Source organism: Chelonia mydas, chromosome 18 (assembly GCF_015237465.2).
Source record: "Chelonia mydas isolate rCheMyd1 chromosome 18, rCheMyd1.pri.v2, whole genome shotgun sequence".
NCBI lineage: Eukaryota > Metazoa > Chordata > Testudines > Cheloniidae > Chelonia > Chelonia mydas.
The window spans coordinates 2,367,765-2,386,214 of record NC_051258.2 but is presented as its reverse complement, the minus strand read 5'-3'; the positions used below and the strand labels follow the sequence as shown (position 1 = coordinate 2,386,214).

The 18,450-nt window shown below is 50.4% G+C and overlaps 1 protein-coding gene across 6 annotated transcripts in view; it reads left to right on the top strand.

Moving 5' to 3' along the window:
* The window catches only part of PHC2 (polyhomeotic homolog 2), a 132,731-nt gene that overhangs the window by 65,221 nt on the left and 49,060 nt on the right, over positions 1–18,450 (top strand). For 5 of the 6 annotated variants that reach the window (XM_043531751.1, XM_037881204.2, XM_043531750.1 and 2 more), the window contains one exon: positions 4,208–4,426. In XM_043531751.1, the coding sequence (XP_043387686.1) occupies positions 4,295–4,426 (132 nt within the window). In that variant the 5' untranslated portion in view covers positions 4,208–4,294. Of the gene's footprint in view, positions 1–4,207; positions 4,427–16,033; positions 16,552–18,450 lie in introns of those variants that run through there. The other variant, XM_043531752.1, reaches the window with a different exon arrangement.

Here is an 18,450-nt window from a genome sequence, read left to right as displayed (position 1 = left end):
TCATGATTGTTAAACCAATCTGCAGATTTTAGAGGGCCTGATTCCTGATTTCGGGATGCTTGGGGTTGGCAACGCTGGAGATGCCGTGGCTGAAGTCTCTGCATCAACCCCCTAAAAGTCAGTAGCCCAGCCCCCGCCCTTCACTACTCTCTGGGCACATCAGGGGCAACACTTTAAACATTTTAAAGGGGTGGACCTGGCAACCTGACCATGAGATCTCAATGTTCCCACTCCTTGGTATCATATGGGCCCAGATTCCTTCTGACTGCAGAGACATTTAAGCACATGGCTTGTGTGGTGCACACAGGCCGGAGTGCTATCTGTCTTTGTGTACATAAAATAGACAGAGATGGGAAGGACTCAATGCACAATTTCATACCAAGTGACTCTCCAGTCCAGAAATCTCTTAAGATGAGAGTCAGCATAAGGAACTGGGGCGTAGGCGGTCGCAGCTAGTCTGAGGTCTGCCCACCAGGGACAGGAGTTGCCAGGCCGGAGTTAGAGGAATCACAAGGCCAGGTTCCATAAACAAAAGTCAGGCCAGGGTCAGAGATGTCCTTCCAGCGGGCGGATGAAACACAGACTCCAGGGAGGACTCATTCAGGGCAGAGGGTCTCTTCCCCAAGACCTGGGTGAGAGTGCTGCCTGGCTGGCTTCTGGGCCCAGCTATGTACGTGTACATTCACAGGAACTCCACTGCAGGCAATTGAATCTCCACTGGTGTAGCCAACAGTAGCATAAGGCCCAGGGCTGGGACCTGCCCCCAATTCCTCAGGATTGCTAATAAACCTGCCCTATGCCCAGGATACTCCTACGAGGAGGCACCTGCAGTGCCTTCCAGCCAGCCAAGTTAAACTTCCACAGGCGTCCCTTCACGAAAGTCACTGGTAACAGCACTCCTGGCTGGGCTGTCTGCTGGAATTGAACGCCAGTCCTCTGCATCTAGAGGAGTGACCCTCTATTGCCTGAGTTAAGGGGACAAACTAAGCTAGTCAAAGTCCGTAGCAGCCTCATGAAGCAGCCACTTAAAGGGTGACAAAGAGCCAGATTGTGTTAGCATGGTTACACAAGCGTTTACAGAAGGATGGGATTGTGGTAAAGGCACATGACTGGGTAACAAGACAGCACAGTTCTATTCCCACTAATATGCTGTGCAACCCTTGGGAACTACAAATAAATGGTAGCTTAAGTATAAATCATCATGACTTGATCACATTCATAATATGTAAGCAGAATAAAGGCCTGACCAATAATATATACACTTGGTGCCTTAATAAGGCCAATTTCACAAAGCTGAAAACCATTATGAGCCAGTTCCGCTAGGAATAAGAATTTAATCGACAAAATGTGAATGATAACTGGGAATCTTTTAAGAACACCTTACAAGATGCCCCAAAAGCCACAATCAAGGCCATACTGGTTAAAAAACCAGCCTGGAGTAGAGGAGAAGTGAAGGCAGCTGCAACAAATAAAAATAAAAATATAAAAATGCCGTGAAGGGGAAATTGATAGTAATGAATATAAATCAGAAGTTAGGAACTGTAGAAAATTGATAAGGGAAGCAAAGGGACGCAAGGCGAACTCTACGGCCTGCAGAGTTAAGAACAATAAGAAGGAGTTTTTTAAAATATATTAGGAACAAAAAGGATCCTGACAATAGTATTGGTCCATTGCTATATGGAAATGGTATAGTTATCAATAATAATGCAGAAAAGGCAGAAGTGTTTCATAAATGTTTCTGTTCTGTGTTTGGGGAAAAACAGATGACATAGTCTCAACATATGGTGATGATAGCACTCTTTCTAGTCCACTGGTATCTCTGGAGGATGTTAAACAGAAGCTACTCAAGTTAGACATTTTTAAATCACCAGGTCCAGATACCTTGCATCCAAAAGTTTTAAAAGAGCTGGAAGAGGAGCTTGCTGGACTGTTAATGTTGCTTTTCAATAAGTCTTGGAACACTGAGGAAGTTCCAGAAAACAGGAAGAAAGCTAATGTTGTGCCAACTTTTAAAAAGGGTAAATGGGATGAACAAGAAATTGTCAGCCTGACATCAATCCCAGACTGGATAATGGAGTGGCCGATGCAGGACTCAATTAATAAAGAATTAAAGGAGGATAATGTAATTAATGCAAATTAACCTGGGTTTGTGGAAAATAGATTCTGTCAAGCTAACTTGATCTCTTTTTTTGATGAGATGATGAGTTTGGTTGATAAAGGTCATTGTGTAGAAGTAATAGACTTCTGTAAGGTGTTTGACTTGGTATGGCACAACATTTTGATTAAAGAAGAATGATATGAAATTAACATGGCACACATTAAATGGATTAAAAACTGATAGGTCTCAAAATGTAACTGTAACCTGGAATCATCATTGAGTGGGTGTGTTTCCAGTGGGGTCCCTCAGGGATTGGTTCTTGGCCCTGCGCTATTTCACATTTTTATCAATGGCTTAGAAGAAAAGGTAAAATCATCACTGATAAAGTTTGAAGATGACACAAAAATTGGTTGAGTGGTAAATAATGAAGAGGACAGGTCACTGATTCAGAGCAGCCTGGATCCCTTGGTAAATTGAGTGCAAGGAAATAACATGCATTTTAATATGGCTAAATGTAAATGTATTCAACTCGGAACAATGAATGTAGACCATACTTACAGGATGGGGGACTCTATCCTGGGAAGCAATGACTCTGAAAAAGCAATGGGGGGGAGGTGGATAATCAGCTGAACATGAGCTCCCAGTGTGATCCTGGGTTGCATAAACCGGAAAATCTCTAATAGGAGCAGATCTCTCTATTTGGCACTGGTACGGCCTGCTGGAATCCTGTGTCCACTTCTAGTGCCCACAATTCAAGAAGGACATTGATACATTGGAGGGTATTCAGGGAAGAGCCACAAGAATGATTGAAGTATTAGAAAACCTGCCTTATCGTGGTAGACTCAAGGAGCTCAATCTATTTAGCTTAACAAAGAGAAGGTTAAGGTTAAATTGATCATAATCTATAAGTATCTACATGGGGAACAAATACTTAATAACGGGCTCTTCAGTCTAGCAGAGGAAGGTCTAACACAACCCAATGGCTGGGAGTTAAAGCAGGACAAATTCAGAACAGAAATAAGGTACAATTTTAACAATGAGAGTAATTAACCATTGGACCAATATAGCAAGGATTGTGGTAGATTGACCCACCTTGATTATCATGCGCATTATAAAGAGGGGTTTCAAAGGGAGATGGGCTGTTGCCAGCAGGAGAGTGAGTTTGTATGTGTGGGGGGGGGGGGGGGGGGGGAAGGGTGAGAAAACCTGGATTTGTGCTGGAAATGGCTCTACTTGAGGATCACTTTAGATAAGCTGTTGCCAGCGGGGGAGTGAGGTGGGAGGAAGTTTTGTTTCATGGTCTCTGTGTGTATATAATGTCTTCTGCAGTTTCCACGATATGCTATGCATCCGATGAAGTGAGCTGTAGCTCACGAAAGCTCATGCTCAAATAAACTGGTTAGTCTCTAAGGTGCCACAAGTACTCCTTTTCTTTTTACGAATACAGACTAACACGGCTGTTACTCTGAAATCTCCATCACTGGTTATTTTTAAATTACGACTGGCTGTTTTCTCAAAGCTCTGCTCTAGGAATAATTGTGGGGCAGGTCTCTGGCCGGTGCTGTGCAGGACGTCAGACTAGGTGGTCACAGTGGTCCCTCTAGCCTTGGAATCGATGTGCCTTAGTTTTCCCCTCTGTTTAAAGGGGCAAATTATCCTCACAGCGCACCCCAGAGAGCTGGTGAGACTGGATTCATTCCTCTTTGCAAAGTGCTTTGAGATCCTCGGGTCCCTAGCCAGCAAAGAGCCGGCAGAATCAGCTCCTACATGCACCTTCCTTACGGCAGCCCCGTGTGTGCGTCAGGGGGCTGGGGATGTGTTGAGGGAAGGAAGGGGCAGGGAAAGAGACTGCCTGGAACAGGCTGGTTCCTTGGGGACTGCAGCCAGCTGGCACAGTTTAGAGCAGCCCTAAGTCTGTTCTTACCTGCATCCAGAGATAGGCCGCACCTGGCTCCTGATGCTGTATGCAGCAGAGAATGTGGCCCCAGAATTCCTCATGGCTGCAGCATCTCATCAGCTGTGGGCCAGTAAGAGGGGTCAGTGCCCCAGCTGGGGTATGAGGGGTCGGGACTGCCTCAAGCCTGACTGCCTACTTTTGTCTCCCTCCAGCTCTAACCTGACCAGAATCCCCTTTCCCACCACCTCGGCCTTAGTATTTCCTTCTTCCTGCCCCCGTCGGTGCCCAGGACCGTTACCATGGAGAATGAGCAGCTGCAGGTCCCACCTCCCTCCAGCGCCGCCAGCACCGCCAGCAGCAGCAGCAGCGGGCGCCAGCCGGGGCCCCAGATCTCCGTGTACAGCGGGATCCCAGACCGCCAGACCGTCCAGGTAAGGAGCTGCAGGGTGGGGGTGGGATCCAGGCTGTGCTGCTACAGGGGTGCCAAGGACTGGGCAGGATCCGGGGTGCCCTAGAGCTGAGTGTCACTCTTGGGTGGCTGGGATGGGAGAAAATACCAGGCAACCCCCATGCTCCCCCTTCACATCCTCTTAGAGACCCTGCTCGGCACACTGAGACCCCGGAGCCCTGGTGCTGACGGGACGAGCTCTGCTCACTGCGACCCCTGAGGCACAGTGCTGACGGACGAGCTCGGCACACTGAGACCCCGGATCCGCAGCGCTGACAGGTCAAGCTCTGCACACTCAGACCCCCGAGGCCCGGCGCTGATGGGACGAGCTCTGTGCACTGAGATCCCAGCGCTGACCGGACAAGCTCTGTGTCACATGTATCCGTGATCCGTTGGTACCAGTGAGGCTCTATACACTCCAGCCCTTCGGCGCCTCCTTCTGGGTGAGATGAGGGACACTTGCACCCTCCCCACAGGCATTCCATGAGAACATGAGGTTGGCTGGGCAGACGGTTCTATTCGTGCAGAGGCTTTACCCCATCCTGGTGCTTTCATTTCTGATGGGGCCTTGACCCCTTAGAAAAGTCCTGCAGAGCAATAGGCCTGAACCTAGCAGGAGCTATAGAAATGACTCTGCGATTCTGTATGTTTGTCAGCAAATGGGACTTTTCCACTCACAAACCCTGGGGTCTCTTTCCTTCTGGTGCACTTGGAATTTCTCCCTGCTTGCCTAGGGAGCCCTCCCCAGTCAGGGGACAATCAGCACCCTGTCAGCTCTCATGGTCACTTCCCAGTCCCCGCTGCTTCCCGCCACAGCTTCAGACATTCTGGGGTTCCCCGGTTTTGCAGCCAGAGCAGGGCCAGGCCCCTTTGACCAGCTGCATACAGCAGCCCCCTCACCAGCACCCCGTCAGGCTGTAGGGGCTGTGGTCAAGCAGCGCCCTCTACTGTACTCCAGGCCTCTGACCATGAGAAAGGTAGAGAAAGGGTCCAGAGTGACCTAGACAAATTGAAGGATTGGGCCAAAAGAAAGCTGATGAGGTTCAACAAGGACAAGTGCAGAGTCCTGCACTTAGGATGGAAGAATCCCATGCACCGCTACAGGCTGGGGACCAACTGGCTAAGCGGCAGTTTGGCAGAAAAGGACCTGGGGATTACAGTGGATGAGAACCTGGATATGAGTCAATAGTGTGCTCTTGTTGCCAAGAAGGCTAATGGCATATTGGGCTGCATTAGTAGGAGCATTGCCAGCAGATCGAGGGAAGTGATTATCCCCCTCTATTTGGCACTGGTGAGGCCACATCTGGAGTACTGTGTCCAGTTTTGGGCCCCCACTACAGAAAGGATGTGGACAAATTGGAGAGAGTCCAGCGGAGGGCAACGAAAATGATCAGGGGGCTGGGGCACATGACTTACAAGGAAAGGCTGAGGGAACTGGGCTTGTTTAGTCTGCAGAAGAGAAGAGTGAGGTGGGATGGGCGGGCGGATTTAACAGCAGCCTTCAACTACCTAAAGGGGGTTTCCAAAGAGGATGGAGCTCGGCTGTTCTCAGTGGTGGCAGATGACAGAACAAGAAGCAGTGGTCTCAAGTTGCAGTGGGGGCAATCTAGGTTGGATATTAGGAAAAACTATTTCACTAGGAGGGTGGTGAAGCACTGGGATGCGTTACCTAGGGAGGTGGTGGAATCTCCATCCTTAAGAGAAAAGGAGTACTTGTGGCACCTTAGAGACTAACCAATTTATTTGAGCATAAGCTTTCGTGAGCTACAGCTCACTTCATCGGATGCATACTGTGGAAAGTGTAGAAGATCTTTTATACACACAAAGCATGAAAAAATACCTCCCCCCACCCCACTCTCCTGCTGGCAATAGCTTATCTAAAGTGATCACTCTCCTTACAATGTGTATGATAATCAAGTTGGGCCATTTCCAGCACAAATCCAGGTTTTCTCACTCGGATTTGTGCTGGAAATGGCCCAACTTGATTATCATACACATTGTAAGGAGAGTGATCACTTTAGATAAGCTATTGCCAGCAGGAGAGTGGGGTGGGGGGAGGTATTTTTTCATGCTTTGTGTGTATAAAAGATCTTCTACACTTTCCACAGTATGCATCCGATGAAGTGAGCTGTAGCTCACGAAAGCTTATGCTCAAATAAATTGGTTAGTCTCTAAGGTGCCACAAGTACTCCTTTTCTTTTTGCGAATACAGACTAACACGGCTGTTACTCTGAAACCCATCCTTAAGAGGTTTTTAAGGCCCGGCTTGACAAAGCCCTGGCTGGGATGATTTAGTTGGGGTTGGTCCTGCTTTGAGCAGGGGTTTGGACTAGATGACCTCCGGAGGTCTCTTCCAATCCGAATCTTCGATTATTCTATGTCCCTGGGGCTATTTGCCCCAGTTCCTACTGGGATAGAGAATCTGTCCAGATGTACCTTGAGGGAGGCGGTGAGCTTTCACAACCACGGCCCCGATACCCCTACCCAGTGTGAATGGCCTTCCTGCACTTCAAAAGATTTTAGAACATTACGCCATTTCCCAAGAGAAATTTTGTGGAGCAGGTGGTGGGGGGTGCAGATGGGGAGTGAGAGGGAGGCAGCAGGAGGGGGGTGCAATATCCCCCCTCTCCTCAGGAGGGGGTGGGGAGCTGGCACTGGGTGCTGGCAGGAAATGCTGGGAGCTCCAGAAACACCCCAGCCCAACCTGGGGAGTGGTCACTGCGCAGCCAGGGCTGAAGGGTTGCCTGGGGGGCAGGGGGTAGGGCATTTGTCCTGTGCTCGAGGGGAGATGCACCCCTCTGCTCCCCCCATTCCCCTGACTTATCCCTGAGCCTGGTCCTTTCACAGGCTTCCTGTCACTGAGCGCCTCCCCATGGTGCTGCGGGTCTGAGCTGTCTGGCACCACGGAGTGGGCCTGAGGAATGGCCTGGGCTGGGTCTTCTGTGGCTGTTGGGCTTCTTGGGGGCTCAGAGATTTGCAGCTGCAGAAAATTATCCTGGATTTACCCCTCAAAGCGACAGTCTTTGCCTTTGGCCTTGTCCATACACAGCCTGGCAGCAGGTTGGTCAGACGGGGGCAGATCCCTGTGTGGACACAGCCAGAGTGGTTGGAAGCTGGGTCTGTGTCTTTAGTTCCCCTGCAAAGCGTGGGCCTTGTTTACTTGGGAAAGTTGCACTGGTTTTAACCTAAATCAGTTCTTGATTTAAACTGATGTGGTTGAACAGCAGCAGCCCCGGTGTGGACACATATTCTGGTGTAGTTTAGCCTGCTCGACACACAGTTCTGGTGTCAGTTTGCGGTGTGAGTTTTTACTGATATACCTAAGGCTCCGAGTCTTTCACAGAGGTCATGAAGTCAGGGATTCCATGACTTTCCGGGACCTCTGTGACTTCTGCAGCGGCTGGTGCAGCTGGCCCCAGGGCTGCCCCAGGAGCTGGGGTGGCCCTCGGGCCAGCTGCACTGGCTGCTGCTCTGGTGGCCCCAGGCAGCTAGTCCCAGGCGCTGTCCAGGAGCAACAGCGGTGCCCCAGGCTGCCCCGCCCCAGCAGCAGCGGCAGGGCTCCGGAGCGCCCCCCCGCACAGAGCAGTAGCGTCCGCAGGAGCGCCCCCAGCACTTTTTAGTAAAAGTCATGGACAGGTCACGTGCCATGACTTTTTAGTTATTGCCCATAACCGGTCCATGACTTTTACTAAAAATACCCGTGACTAAATCATAGCCTTAGTTACACCGCTTCCTGCCCCCATCCTTGTGGGGATGCGCTTATACTGTATAAAGGTGCCTTAGACCAGTCTAGCTTATTCCCCTCCCCCATAGGACTAGCTATACTGGGACAAGCACCTTTGTACCTGAACCCAAGGTGGAAGCGGTGATGCTCTAGGCAGAGGGGTTTGCCTCTGGTGGCACTTTCACACCCACAACTGGCCAATTCAGGGCTGGTTCAGGAAGCTCCTGCCTTCCTCGCTGATTCTGAGCTCTTCCATAGCAGTGTCTGTGGATGACGCTTTCTCCCATCTCCAGTTGGCTGAGACACTGTCCCATGCTAGCAGGTGAGGACTTGGCTCTTGTTATTCATACCTTCACCACCTTCCAGCTGGATCTATGCAGTGATAGACCTAGGCACCAAGCCTTCAGCACTTGAGAAACTCCAGCTAGTACAGCCTGTCTACTCAGCAACCTTGAGCACATCAGCCAATCAGTCCATCTCCTGCTCTCTACGCTGCCTTCCCACAGAGCAGAGTCAAGTCCAAGGTCTCAGTCTGTATCTTCAAGGTGCTCAGCAAGCACAGCTCACATTGCGGGATGAAGACCGTGGGCGATAACTGCTCCACAGGTCCTATGGAACGCTCTACAATAATAGAATCGTAGAATATCAGGGTTGGAAGGAACCTCAGGAGGTCATCTAGTCCAACCCCCTGCTCAAAGCAGAACCAATCCCCAACTAAATCATCCCGGCCAGGGCTTTGTCAAGCCTGACCTTAAAAACTTCAAAGGAAGGAGATTCCACCACCTCCCTAGGTAACGCATTCCAGTGCTTCACCACCCTCCTAGTGAAAAAGTTTTTCCTAATATCCAACCTAAACCTCCCCCACTTCAACTTGAGACCATTGCTCTCTGTTCTGTCATCTGCTACCACTGAGAACAGTCTAGATCCATCCTCTTTGGAACCCCCTTTCAGGTAGTTGAAAGCAGCTATCAATTCCCCCCTCATTCTTCTCTTCTGCAGACTAAATAATCCCAGTTCCCTCAGCCTCTCCTCATAAATCATGTGCTCCAGCCCCCTAATCATTTTTGTTGCCCTCCGCTGGATGCTTTCCAATTTTTCTACTTCCTTCTTGCAGTGTGGGGCCCGAAACTGGACACAGTTCTGCAGATGTGGCCTCACCAATGCCGAATAGAGGGGAACGATCACGTCCCTCCATCTGTTGGCAATGCTCCTTCTTATACAGTCCAAAATGCTATTAGCCTTCTTGGCAACAAGGGCACACTGTTGACTCATATCCAGCTTCTCGTCCACTGTAACCCCTAGGTCCTTTTCTGCAGAACTGCTGCCGAGCCATTTGGTCCCTAGTCTGTAGCGGTGCATGGGATTCTTCCGTCCTAAGTGCAGGACTCTGCACTTGTCCTTGTTGAACCTCATCAGATTTCTTTTGGCCCAATCCTCTTATTTGTCTAGGGCCCTCTGTATCCTATCCCTCTGTATACTATCCCTATCCTATCTCCAGCGTATCTACCACTCCTCCCAGTTTAGTGTCATCTGCAAACTTGCTGAGGGTGCAATCCACGCCATCCTCCAGATCATTAATGAAGATATTGAACAAAACCAGCCCCAGGACACTCTGCTTGATACCAGCTGCCAACTAGACATGGAGCCATTGATCACTGCCCATTGAGCCTGATGATCTAGCCAGCTTTCTATCCACCTTATAGTCCATTCATCCAGCCCATACTTCTTTAACTTGCTGGCAAGAATACTGTGGGAGACCGTATCAAAAGCTTTGCTAAAGTCAGGGAATAACACATCCACTGCTTTCCCCTCATCCACAGAGCCAGTTGTCTCATCATAGAAGGCAATTAGGTTAGTCAGGCATGACTTGCCCTTGGTGAATCCATGCTGGCTGTTCCTAATCACTTTCCTCTCCTCAAAGTGCTTCAAAATTGATTCTTTGAGGACCTGCTCCAATATGGGTGAGTTGATCTGCCCTCAACAGGGTTTCCTCAGGGCCAGCGCCAGACTGGGGAACTATCTCCCATGGGGACCTAGGACCATCCCAAACCTCCCAGTCCAGGTGCCAGGTGCTGCTCCATCCTGCCTTCACTGATACAAACACTGAGCAGCCTGGATGTGTAAACAAAACCCTACCAAAACAAACCTCTCCACTGCACAAACAATTCTCTCCTGGGGAGAGGAGATAGACAACGAACCTCACATGTCAAATGTTAGTCACCTGGCTCAACGCATAACTGGCTGGGGCTCAGATACTACGGTGATGAGGGCGAGAAAAGAACCTATTGAGTCCAGGGGTCAGCAACCTTTCAGAAGTTGTGTGCCAAGTCTTCATTTATTCTCGCTAATTTGAGGTTTCACATGCCAGTAATACATTTTAACGTTTTTAGAAGGTCTCTCTCTATAATATATAATTAAACTATTGTTGTATGTAAAGTAAATAAGGTTTTTAAAATGTTTAAGAAGCTTCATTTAAAATTAAATTAAAATGCAGATCTTATCAGTTTAGTGTGATCCTTGCCCTTGCTTTTCCTTGTTGAGGTTTCCAATGTCTGGCACGTATTTGGATACTTTAAGCTGCACACAGGCTTGTGAGTGATCAGTTGTTAACCGGCTCCCAGAGGGACAGAGGACAGATTTCATGTGTGAAAATACCTGTTCACACAGGTATGTGGATCCAAATGCTGAAAGCATTTCAAACGCAATTTTCTTCAAACAATTAAATTTCACTGGCAGGGACGTCCAGCAGGTCAGAATAGAGGCCCCATGATCTCTCTCAGTAGCTTTAAGTGCACTCCGCAGATCTCCAAACTTTGATGCCCACAATTCTGAGCTTTTTAACTGAATGAGCTGCATTTTGAAATCTTCAACACCCATCCACTGAAATAGAGACAAATCCAAGTTCCTTTCATTGAACTTTTCAGGTTTAATTAGAAAAGAAAGCATTGGGCCAAATCGCCGGAAATCTTGAAATCTGTCAGAAAATTCTGATTCCAGTTCTTGCATGTACATTCCAATCTCATTGACACTGACAGTGCAACGTGTCAATAGCTCTTTTACGTACTGGAAGTAGCGGAAAGTCGAAGTTTGAATATCCCGAGAAAAAACTGCTAGTTTTACAACAAATGCCTTCCAGGTTTCATAAAGATCCGGAACCGTTTGCCCTGCACCCTGGAGACGGAGGTTGAGTTTGTTTAGGTAAGCGGTGATGTCCGTTAGAAACATGAGCTTACACAGCCACTTGTCATCATCCAGTTTGGGGTAGTTTTGTCCTTTTTCCGACAAAAAGGCCTTGATTGCATCAAAACAGTTTACAAAGCGCTCCAAAACCTTGCCATGACTTAGCTACCAAATGTTGCTGTGAAGTGGAATGTCATTATAAGCACTGTCCATCTCTCCTAGCAGTGCATGAAACTGTCTGTGAGTCAAAGCAGGTCGAGCAACAAGGATATTCACAATTTGCCCCACTGTAGTCATCACATTATTAAGCTCTGAATTAGAAATTGTAGCACACAGGTTTTCTTGATGGACGATACAGTGAAATTTGCCTGTCAGGCAGCCAATTTGATCTTCAAGTAACTTGACAAATCCCTTCTGTTTTCTGACCGTGGCAGGAGCACCATCTGTTGTCACACAAAATATTTTTCTGATGTCAACTCCTTGTTCTTCAAAATGGTTTACAAAAGTTTCCGCTATATTTTCTCCCTTTGTTGTGCTATGCAGTGGTTTTAGACAACAAAGTTCCTCTTGGATTTCATCGGAAGCACAATATCTTGCAACAACTGCCAAACTTGGAACGTTGTTTATAACCACGCTCTCCTCAACTGCAACGCTAAACACTGCTGTGTCTTTTAATGCAGTCGTCTGCTTTTCGTTAATGTTTTCTGCCATTTCGCTTACGCGTCTCTCAACTGTTCTGGCAGAGACAGGCAGTTCTTTTATTCTAGATATGCATCTTTATTTGGCAAATCACTGAACAAAACCTCCAAACTGCTGAGAAAAACTTCTTTTATATATTCCCCATCTGTAAACGGCTTTCCATTTTTTGCAATGCACTGTGCAATCTTGAAGTGAGCTGTAGCTCATGAAAGCTTATGCTCAAATAAATTGGTTAGTCTCTAAGGTGCCACAAGTACTCCTTTTCTTTTTGCGGATACAGACTAACACGGCTGCTACTCTGAAACCTGTGCAATCTTGTAACTTCCTTCTGTGGCTTGATTTTTACTTACACTTAAGCATTTAAAAACACTGCTTTGCTTCTCATATCCTGCTACTGCCTTTTTGATCGATTCAGTCTTGTCTGCTTTGTCAAGAAAGGTTTTCTCGTGCTTCGTTTGAAAATGTCGTCAAACACTTGATGTGCGACAAACAACACTTTCACAACAGAAAGCACAAACAGCATGGTCCTTCTTCTGAATAAATCCAGATGTGTCTGTCCAAAAAGGCTGAAATGAATGGACATCTAACTTTGCTTTCTTAGGAGCTGACGTTTTGTCAAATGTACCCCTCAACTTACTGTGGGGAAAAAAATCGCCATGCACTTCTTCCACGTGGAGTGATAGTGATGTAAGCGGCAAATCAGGACTTAAAAATATCGCAGTACTGTGGCGCTGGAACAATTTTTAAGGTGGGGGTGCTGAGCTGCGCCCCCTCTTGCCCCCGTCTGCACCCCTCACTCCCCCAGGCTGGGGCCAGTGGGCCACAGCTGGGGGCGGCTGCTGAGCCCCAGGCCGGCGGCTGGAACCCCAGGATGGCAGCAGAGCCCCCGGGACCCCCCGGTGGCCGGGACCCGGGCAGTGTGAGTGCCACTCAAAATCATCTCCCGTGCTGCCTTTGGCATGCGTACCATAGGTTGCTGACCCCTGCTGTAGAGAATAGAGTGGCGTAGAACAGGACAGAAATAAAAGTTCACTGCCTCCCCATTAGGGAGGGCTGTTCTGCTGCAGCCATTCTGGGGTGAGTTACAGTGGTACAAGTTTTGTGCCTTAGACCTCTTCCAGAATGACTGAACAGAAAAAACCCACCCTGAAAGTGACATAGGAGTGCCCACACCAGGGTTTGCACCGTTTTAACTAAAGTGATTTCACACCTTAGGTGAGACTGGGCCAACTTTCCCATGCAGAAAAGCCCAGAGAGGGCAAATTGAACTGATATACGCCAGGCTTACAGCGATACGCTGTTCTCCCACAAAGTTACACAGGTTTCATTAACCCAATTCCAACACCCTAAGGACAGGTCTACACTGAGTCAGCGATCACATCCCAGCCCAGCCTGAGGGCCAGGGCGATGTCCATTGTGTGGACCTGCCTTAGCGAAAGTGGCAGACGTGCTGTGAGTAAGACTAGCCCTGAGTGGCTGAGCCGCAAGAGGATGGTCAGACTCAGGAACGTTTCACGCTAAGAGCTGTTTTTGGCCTTATTGAAAAATCAAACACATCTGGAGAAATTGACCACTATCGACACTTCTCATTTTCCTGAAAATTTCCCACCATATTTTTTTTATCAGAAACCCTTTTGCCATTTGTCACTGGCCAAAACCCTGGCTTCCTGGGGGGGAAATGCAAGTGAAAAACTTCAACAACAATTCTGTAAGAAACATTGGTGAGAACTGGTTCTGGAAATGGGCCCAATGGGAACCACTTTGAAACCGGGAGAGTTCCCCCAAACTTGTTTCTCCTGGTTTTGGAGCAGCTGTAATGATGGGGGCTGGGCAGGGAGAGGGGGAATGTGAATGAAGGAGATGTGTGAAGAGAGGGGGGGATATGACCAGCAGGGGAAGGGACTCAGTCACCCTGTATTTCCTCATGCAGGAGAAATCACCAGGGTGAGTTTTTCTCCCTTGCTGAGCCACCCTGTAACCCTCAGGGTGTGACTTCTGAATGGTTCCCCTCTGCGGAGAGGGACCCCTGGCTGTGCTGGCCTTCCCTCCCTCCCCAGAATTAATCCTGGTCCTGCAGCTGCCGGTCATTTGGAAATGTAACCTCTGCTGCACCCCAGGGGAACCCAGCTCCAGGAGAGAGCCAGCTCCTGACATTCCTCAGATCATTGTGTCCTACAGCTGCTTGTGTGCAAAATCACGGGTGGGACTGAAACACACTGCCTTTCCATTGTGTTGCGCGCCCGCTGCTGTGTTATTGTAGGGTTGCTCATGAGCGGTGTGATGTGCATATGGTTTTGTTATTGTAGGGTTGTTCTTGAATGCTAGGCTTCTGTAGAAGTGAAAATCATTATTATATAATAAAATGTAAGGACCCCCCCATCCTCCCTTCGCTCTGTGACGTGCTACAGCACTAAACTGGTGCTGGGAGAAGCCAGGCCTCTGTCCCTTTGGGATTAAGTTCTGGTGCTTCTCGTTCCTCACAAGGTTTTGACTTGGCAGTCACTTGAACTCCTGATATACATAAGTAATTGGCAGCTCATTAACAGCTTGTTAGGGAGACTAAAAGTAGTGTAACAAAAATAAACCCAGTTGTGCAACAGAGAGATTGCATGTACGAGAGCGCTTCCTAGTTCCTCCGTGGGGGACCCCCCCATAACAGATTGGGGGATGGGCATTCCCAAGTCTGCCCATCCTTGGCCCACCTCACACTGTGCCCTGGCACAGAATAGGTGCTGCCATCGCTCCTTTTCTTTCCTCTCTTCTGCTGTCTCCTTCCCTTTCACTCAGGAGCCCCAGTTCTGCAAAGTGCTGAGTAGCTTCAAATCTCACATGACCAAGGGAAGCTCAGCACTGTAATATTATTTAAAGTCACCAGGTGGCACTGTTACACAGCCCTACAAGTTCTGTCTAAATGACTGAATGGGCAAGTAGATCTTGGAGACATGCTTATTGTTAGTTGTGGTGCAATTCTCTTTAACAGCTGAGTGTATGGGACAGTAATGTTCACTCTGCCTTACTCTGTCTCTGACCGAATCATTTCTTAATTTCAGAGCTGCTGCCCACAGGTCATGGAAACAAAAATAATGCCTGGTGTTAAAGCATTAAAAGCACCTTGTAGGTTTCAGAGGAGCAGCCGTGTTGGTCTGTATCCGCAAAAAGAAAAGCAGGACTTGTGGCACCTTAGAGACTAACAAATTTATTTGAACATAAGCTTTCGTGAGCTACAGCTCGCTTGTGGCACCTTGTAGGACTGGGTTCTAGAGCAGCAAAGGGTGGCGAGCAAAGAGGAGAGGCAGATCTAGAAGGATAAGGGCTACACAGAACAGAACGTAACATATCTTTATCAGCTCACTCCATTTAAAGGCTGCCTGTGAAGCAGTTAGTCACAAAGAGAAGTTGCACAAAGCTCCACACTGACTGTGGTACAGGGGTACAAGGTGTCATCTGCATGGAGGAAGTGCTCAGGGAGGTATTTGGGAGTAAAAATTTCTTCCCTAGGGGAAGTCTTACACTAATTGTACACAAAGGATCCAAACCGCCCTGGCTCACAACGGCAGCACTGCAGGGCCTGGGGTGTTTACTGCAGAATTGCTCTGTAATGGTAAGTAGTGGGATGGGATGAAACTGAGGGAAGGGAAGTGTTCATCTCAGGAAAGCTCCCATGAGGCTGAGATTTCTGAGGGGGTGTGTGTCCACACTAGAAAGTTGTACAGCTTTAACAATATCAGTATAGTTCAAGCAACACAAGCCCAGTGTGGATGTAATTATACTGGCAAACCGCTGCTTATACCATGGGAGCGTCTTGCGAGGGGTTGCACCAGTACAGCTAGATGGGTACAAATCACACACGCACCCCGAACTGAAAAGCTACACCTGTGTACAGAGTAGGCCAGGCTGTGTCCCAGTGGTGGTGTGGGGGGACCCAGTACGGTGACAAAACAAGGGACACAGAGCCCTGCACCACCTGAGGGCTTGGCAAGGGACTAGCTGACCCCTTGGATCTCCTCCAACTCCAGGGCTTGAAAACAACCGGCCCGCACCAGGAGTGTGGCTGGGGGAGGGCCGGCCCCAGGCTGGGCCAGGGGCTGCTTGGGGCTCGACGGAGGCCTGTCGCTGGCGCTGCTGGGCCCGGGGCGGCAGCAGCTGGCCGGCTCCGCCGCAGAGCCGCAGCAGCGCCGGGCCACGCTCTGCGCCGGGGGAGGCGGCCGAGCTGGAGCCGGGGGTCGGGGCAGCTCTTTGTCCCGCACGCCGGCCGGAGCAGCGCGGGCAGCGCCCGCCGGGCTCCCTGGGGCCTCCCGCAGCCAATCGGCCGGGCGGCGGGGCGGCCGGGCGCTTTTCTCCTTGGCCGGGGCTGCAGCCGGGCGCTGCCGGGAGCTCGCTCCGGCGCGGGGAGCGGCCGGCAGCTGCTGCGGCGCCCGCGGGACCCGGCAGCGCCCAGCCCTGGGGCCGGACCCTGCGGCTTGCGGCTTCCCGGCAGCAGGAGCGGCGGCGCAGCCAGAAGCGAAGTGAGTGCGGCCGGGGATGCCGGGGCTGTTTGCGGGGCTGGGTGGAAGGGGCCGCGGGGATATTGGGGAGGCGGAGGTGGAAAGAGCTGGGGGGGGGAGGGTGTATTTGGGTGGGTGAGGGGTTGGGGAAGGATGTGGGGGAGTATTTGGGTGAGGGAAGGAGTTGGGGGGAGTATGGGAGGGGGTATTTGGGCGGGGTTGCGTGGAAGGAGCTTTGCTTTCTGATTTGGGGCCTCAGCAAAGTCAGGGACCTGATTCTGGAACCTGACATTGGGGGACTGGTGCTACTGGCCCCCTGAACCCTCTGCACCCCATGCATGATACAAGAACGGGCTCCCCCGCTCCTGCCAGCCGGTCCCCAGCTCCATGGGGCCTGGGGGAGGAACAGCAACCTCTGGGAATCCGCCCCCTGAGGAGAGAGACATCGTGCATGGCCCTGGGTGCACTGAGGCCTGGCTGTGGTGCCGTTCCTCGAGGGGCAGTGCCCAGAGGATGGGCGCACACGCTTACCACCGAGGTCCCTGAGCCCTGCTCCTTGAGTGGCCATTGCCCCGGGCGGGGGAGGGGCAGACCCCCTGGGGCTGGCACAGCAGTGGTTTATACCCCCGTGGACACACTGGCCACAGAGAACGAGCAACATGCCATGGGTGCCATGGGCCAGGCACAGTGGAGGAGCGTGTGATTTGCGGATACCCCCACCCGTGTTTCTGTGTCTTTGGGGGTTCTGTCAAGTCTGCTCTGCCCCTCCATTGGCTGATCCCCATTAAAGGCCCTAGACTGGGAGGGGTGGAAAGAGGAGAGGGCGTTGGGCTCACAGATGAGTTCAGGGAGGGCGTGCTGCCCTGAGGAGACGGGGGCTGCCCAGGCTAGTGTCCCGGGATGGGCAGAAGTAGCCCAAGGTGGGTGAGTTGGGGAGCAGAGCCGCAAAGGGCTGCGGGGATGAGGGACTTTGACACGGTGTGCAGAGGAATCTAGAGAGGCGGTGACATGGTCTGAACAACGGGCAGGGGGCCTGGGGATGAGTTCAGCAGTGTTTTGAATGGGCTGTGGGGGAGGGGTGTGCCAGGGAGGCTGCAGTGGGGGAGGGGATGAGGGGGCTGGCTCGGCGCGTATTGATAAACCCTTTATTTTAGCCATTGGATGAACTTTGCTGTGTTGCATAGAAGGGGCAGTGGATCTCTATGTGAAGGGGTGGGGGATGAAATGGAGTCTGATCGTTGCTCAGAGGTCCAGCTTGGCCTGGCCCATGGCAGCTGGGATGCTCTGGGCCTGTGGGGGCAGGTTTGCGATCTCTCCGGAGCAGTCATGCAAGTGAGAGGGGCGATCCAGGATCACTGTGCCATGGGGTCTGGGTGTATCTGACACCTGCTGCCATGGTGCAGCTGGAGGTGGGGCTCAGGGTGGCCCATGGCAGCAGGGGGGCAGTGGAGGGGTGCTGAAGTTCGCCTGGCACTGCCCTTGCTCTGTTGTTGAGGTGCAGAGGGGAGCAACGATTTGCCCAGTGTTTTCTTACATCTGTTTTTTCTGTCTCTTGGAGCCTTGTTTGGAGCACTACAATGTTCTCATCAGGATTTTCACCCCCAAGCCAGTGCCCTCTGCTCTCAACTTCAAAGCCTGTTTGGTTAGAGCGGGGAGCTGGGTTCTATCCCTTGCTCTTGGTTTGTGGCTTTGGGCATGTCCCCTCTTTGTGCCTCAGTTTTCACACCAGTAAAAAGGGGGTGAACATTCTGACCTGTCCCAGCATGTTGTTTAAGGTATTGTTTATGAATGTCTGCAAAGCGCTTGAAGGTCATTTGGTTACAGGTGTCTCATAGCTATTAATAAATGCTGGGTGGGTTTATGCCCATGGTGGCAGGACTGTATGGTCAATATACTAGGGTCTAACATGGAACTGACTGT